Raw genomic sequence first — 5571 nt, 5'->3', positions numbered from 1 at the left:
CTCCACAGAGGGTTGGGGGCTTTGGGGCCAATTGTTGGCTTTTTTGAATGTAAAATATGGAAAGTTCTAGTCTCCAAGGAAGGCAGAGTGCTGGGGCCAGACAACTGACATAACTGGGACCCTCCACCAAGGGTTGGGGGCTTTGGGGCCAATTGTTGGCTTTTTTGAATGTAAAATATGGAAAGTGCCGAGCCCTGCCCCACTAAACCTCAGTCTCTTCATCTATGCCCATGGGACAGTAATAACACCTTCCATGGCTGGGGAGAAGGAATGAGATAACTTTGGAGAGAGCCTGTCACTGTGCCTAGCAAATAGAATGTCTGCTTTTCCTTTTCCCTGCTAGACACTTTTCTAGTCCTGGACTACTCTATTCCTACGCTAAAAGGAAACTTCTGGGTATGCTGGTTTTCAGCCAGGCATTAGGAGCTTGGTGCAGAACGACTCCTGCCAGAGGAGGCAATGTTTAACCCACTGCAAGGAGGTGCTTATGGGGCAGCAAGGGACATATTTCTGGCTAGCTGGCAGCCTTTCTGGGCACCTCCCACGTCCCACCCTGTGCTTGACTGTCCCTATGCACAAGACTGATTCTAGAATCTGTGAAAAGATTTGCTGCTCCATTTCGCACAAATAGTAGTGCCTGACTGGGAGACTTGGGGAGAGGGTAGCCGGATGTTTTCCCCAGAGGAGCATGAGGCCCCCGCCAACCCAGCCCGCTGTCCTAGCCCCCTCCATTCCCACTCCCTCCCCTCCCCCTCCTCCATCCGAGGAACATCTGGTTCCAATCTGCTCCAGATGCTGTGGCCAAGCTGTTTTATGGCCAATCACCTCAGCTCAGCTTCCTGAAGGCCTCCTTCCATTTCAGGGAATGGTCCCTCCTTGTCCCTTTCTTTGGGATCCCAGCCACCTCTTCTCCTAACATGGAGAAGAGATGCATACCAAAGCCAGACAAAACTGTGAGGGTCCTCAGAGCTGGCTCCCCTACTTCCACCGCTTTATGGAGGGCAGCAGGGGTGGGGGAGCTGGCCCAGGAGGAAAGAAATGGACGGGGAAGCAAGGGTGCACATCTGCACAGAGGGGAATGTGAGCTGTGCATGAGTCGGGGGGTGGGAGCAGCCCACCTGTAACCCAGAGCCTCCCCTCTACAGCCTCGTTGCCCCTCCCTGCCTGCACTGGAGGCAGAGCTAACTCAGGGCCCTTCAGCTGCACGGTGGCAGCTACAGTCCAGGGCTGTCCCTTACCTTGGAGCTATCTTGGCCTCCTAGGCTGTCCTCTAAATCCAGCCCAGGGAGGATGTGTGCATGTGTGTGCATGTGTGTGCACTCCCATGTATACCTCTCCCCTTCCACCAGGTCAGATGAGACCCCGGGCCAAAAAGGACCCCAGGGCGGACTCTGGCGGGCACCCTGACCCAGCTCGGTCAGGTGGGTGCTTCAAGCAGCCCAGGGCTGGCCATGTGCCAGGGAGTGGCCATCTGGATGGCGGAAAGGGAAGCAGCTTCTCTGGAGGGACCTGCATGGCCCCTTTTAACACTCCCCTCACCTCTGTTCACTGCTCTCATCCCCCACTAAGAGGATTCTGGGAGCCAATCCCTCCTTCCAAGGAACCCAAAAGGGTTCACAAAAGGAAGATTGAAGCTTGCCCCTCTTAAGGACTCTTGAGAGCCTCTCTGTTGGGATGGGGGCAGCCCTGTGCAGGCCTGTCCAGAGGCAGGAGGGCAGAACCTGGAGGCACTCCCCACCCCTGGAATTCTGGACTGCACATCATACCCACTACTCCTTTCAAATAAGCCTCCCTGGCATTTGTGACTCCACAGCCCCCCCTGGCGTTATTCTGGAACTAGGCATGGCCTTGGCTAGCCAGAAGAGATGTGGACGAGACCCCCAGGAGGCCCAGAGTATCTGAGATGGGCCCTGCCCTGGTGGCCCCTGGCATATACAAGGTGGTCAAATGGGAAGATTCCAGTTTCTGAGTCAAATCCTGGGCAATGTCACCTATGGCTGTAAGACACAGGCGAGCCTTCTTTGTGCCTCAGTTTCTTCATTTGTTAAGTGGAAATCATACTGCCCAGGGCCATTGTGAAGACTAAAGGAGCTGATGTGCGTGGAAACACTGGCCGGGTGCCTGGCACATAGTAGGCCCTCAGGAAGAGGTCCTCTGCCCTTCAGCTGTCCTTCCTATCCCAAAGAGGCTGTGCCCCAAGTTCTGGGTGACATGTGTTAGTTTGGCCCTGAGTCAGGCAGTGTCGGTGAGGAGCCGTTGAGTTTTCTGGAGATTTTCTGCTCCAGCAGAGGACCATTCAGTGAGTTCATAATAACAGAGACAGAGGTGACTCAGATCTGTAAACAAGGAGCCCTGCTGGGGGAGGGGACACTCGGGCTCTTGAGAAAGGGAAATTCAGTGGCATCTGGGTCTGAAGCAATGTCACGCTGCTGCGGCAGGCCAGGGGGCCTCAGTCAGGCCTCCAGATTGCTACAGGTCCTTCCATAGGAGGCCTCAGTTTCCCCATATGGGAAGCACCAGGTGGGACCAAAGGACCTCCAAAGTCCCTTCCAAGCTGGACATGCGGTTCTACATTCTGAGGCCACCTCTCACAGTGGGATTTAGGCACTTCCTTGGAGATGATTCCAGGTAGCCTGTCCTGGGGGTAATCCCCATAGGAGTTCCTTTAAGGATTTCACAGCTTGCCCACCCCACCCCTCCCAGGGCCCAGAGAGAGGCCGTGCTATGGTGTGAATGTGTCTCCCCTCATCCAAAAGTCATATGTTGAAATCCTAAGCCCCAAGATGATGGTGTTAGGAGATGGGGCCTTTGCAAGACAATTCGATCATGAGGGTGGAGTCCTCGTGAACGGGATTAGTGAGCTTGTTCGTCCCTTCCACATGTGAGGACACAGTGAAAAGGCTAAGCCAGGAAGCCCTCACCAGACACTGGAACTACTGTCACCTTGATCTTGGACTTCTCAGTCTCCAAAACTGTGAGAGAAAAATTTCTGTTGTTTATAAGCCACACAGCCCATGGTAGTTTAGAGGCCTGAATGGACTCGGACAGGCAGGGCTCAGGCCATGGTGCTTTATTGATGCACATCGCAAGCACAGCACAGGCAGGTGTGCCCCAGTCCAGAGAGGACATGGGGCCAGGGGAGGGCAGCAGCCACCCTGACAGCAATGCTGTCAGCACAGGGGGAAGGGCCTGGGGGCCCATATCCTCTCCTTCTCCAGGCATCTCCCAGAGCCCCTGACCTCCTGACCCAGCCCAGAGACAGCTGACCATGCCACTCCCCCTGGCTACAAAACAGGTGACCTGCTGCCCACCTACCCCTCACCAAGGTATGGCCTTCTTGACCCACCGGCCCCTTCCATCCTTCATCACAGAAATCCAGCTACTGTCCATCATCTGTCATCTCCGGAAGTCACCATGGGGGTTGCTGTCTCCTCCGCCTGACGTCAGCTCTGTCGTTCCCCCAAAAGCTAGCTGCCCCCATTGGCTCCTCCCCCAGCTCTCTACCTGCTACACTTATCTCAGGGAGTCCACCATCACCACCCTTGTGACCCACACAACAGCAGGAACCAGGTAAAATCGCAGAAAGGCCCAGGGAAGACATCACCAGAACTCCCCAGGAGAGGGGCTCCCAGCCAGCAGGGTAGCTGGGAGAGCAGGCCGTGCGGGGGGCAGGCGGGAGGTGGACTGGCCGAGAATCTACAGTCCAGTTCACGTGCACGCACAGTACAGACACGGCACCATGGTGGAGCGGGCGAGCAAAGCACACGGCCAGGTGGGGCGCCGGGGCTCTGCAGGAAGCCCTCTGTTCTCCAGTTCCACGCCAGGCCCCAGCGGGGTAGGAGGCGGCCCACTCCCAGCTGGGGAAGGGGCACCTCTGGGTCTCAGGGGTCTCCTTCCCCCTCCTCGACCCCAGGGGCTGCTGTTCCAGGCCCCAGCACTCTGAATAAAAGAGAAAGTATGCTGGGGTATGTATCATGTCCAGATAAGAGAAAGGAAAAACCCTGACAGCCCAGAGCCCCAAAGCCAAGAGGAAAAATGAGTGTCCCTTTCTAGACAGCAGGAGGAGTGTCCCAAGTGGGCCAGTGGAGAAAGGAAGGGACAGCTCTCCCATGCAGAAAGAGGGTTCTTTGGGGCAAGGAGCAGCCAGGGGTCAGAGCAATACAGGAGACTATTTATAAAGGGAAGGAGTCGGGGCCTGGAGTGGGAAGCCCCTGAGGCCCAGCTCAGTGGGGAGGGGCATTCTGTGGTTGGCCCTGAGTGGGGTGAGGGGGCTCAGGAGGGCATGCCCCACCACTCTCTGCATCTCCTCTGGAGGCAGCCAAGCGACACATGGCCCAGAGAGGCTTCCCTGGGAGAGCCCAGGAGGTGGGCAGATGGTCCTCTGGGAGATGGGGGCCTGGATGGGGCAAAGAACAGCAGGACAGGAAAACCAGAGGAAAGGGGAGTTCTCCAGAAATCCAACCCACTCACCAACCTACTGAGGCTAAGAAGCTTCTCTGAGCCCCCCAGGCCTGGGATGGGCCACACTTACCAAGAGGACCACCAGCTATTGCCTCCAATGCCAAGGGGTGTGGGGAGGGACAGACAGATGGAGTGGAGGGAGTAGGGGGCAGGGGAGAGAAGCCAGCTCCCTGAACCTCAGCCACCCATCTCTGCCCTTCTTGTCATCTCTCCCTAGCCCCCCAGCTCCCCAGGAGTCCCTAGCGGCCCACACTGATGTTGCAGGTCTTGCAGCTGGGGTCTTTCTTGGCATCGGCAGTGGACAGGCTCATGAGCTGGTGCCCACTGATCTCCCCCAGGGTGCCCAGGGACAGGTCAACAGGCTCAGTGTAGATGATCTCCAGGATGAGGTCCTGGGCATGGCGGAAGACCAGCTCCCCGTCCTCCACGCTGCAGGTCAGGAACTTGTTGCAGGCAATGTCCAGGAGGGGCAGGCGGTCGCGGCAGAAGCGGTCCCCCAGGGAGCCCTTAGGCGCCAGCACCAGGATGGCATAGTGGTAGGCCGTGTACATACAGTAGAAGTCCGCAAAGTAGAGGTTGGTGCTGGGGTTGAAGAGGCGCTGGGCGGGGATCTGGAAGCGCCAGCGGCCATAGGGGGAGTCCTGGGGGGGCTGGCCCGTGTTGAACTCAGTGTTGCAGCTGAAGAAGACTCCGTGGAGCATGCCGCTGGTGGGGGAGCCATGGCTGCCGCTGCTGTCCTTCAGGTAGGGCTGCAGCATGTTCCCGCAATGGGTCCTGCCCGGCCCGGGGAGAGATGCCAGAGGAAAGAGAAAATGCCGCCACTTAGCTGGGCTGAGGCTTGGCTGCTGTGTGTGGTCGAGAAGGGAGTGAGCCATCCCAGCTCCCAGCTCTCCCACCAACAGCCGCCTCCACTAGCCACAAATAGAGCATTCCAGAATGCAAGAGCAGGGAGGGCCCTGGAGATGGGCTCATTCAGCCCACTCCTTCACACAGAGGAGATCTGAACCTGTCACTCCCCAGCTCAAAAACCCTTTGATGGGGATTGCATGATTAGCAAGGCCCCTTGTATGTTGTCATGGCCCACCACCTGCCACCCCCCCCCCCCCCCCC

General features: G+C 57.5%; 1 protein-coding gene across 1 annotated transcript in view; it reads right to left on the bottom strand.

Annotated features, from left to right (window-relative positions):
- Positions 1–3055: 3055 nt before the first annotated feature.
- PHYHIP (phytanoyl-CoA 2-hydroxylase interacting protein) overlaps positions 3056–5571 on the bottom strand; it is a 12949-nt gene continuing 10433 nt past the window's right edge. Inside the window, exon 5 of the mRNA XM_008594496.1 lies at positions 3056–5235. Within this exon, the coding sequence (XP_008592718.1) occupies positions 4701–5235 (535 nt within the window). The 3' untranslated portion in view covers positions 3056–4700. The remainder of the gene's footprint in view (positions 5236–5571) is intronic.

The sequence above is a fragment of the Galeopterus variegatus genome, unplaced genomic scaffold, assembly GCF_000696425.1.
Source record: "Galeopterus variegatus unplaced genomic scaffold, G_variegatus-3.0.2 Scaffold10897, whole genome shotgun sequence".
Taxonomy (NCBI): domain Eukaryota; kingdom Metazoa; phylum Chordata; class Mammalia; order Dermoptera; family Cynocephalidae; genus Galeopterus; species Galeopterus variegatus.
This window is presented reverse-complemented; position numbering and strand designations above follow the sequence as displayed.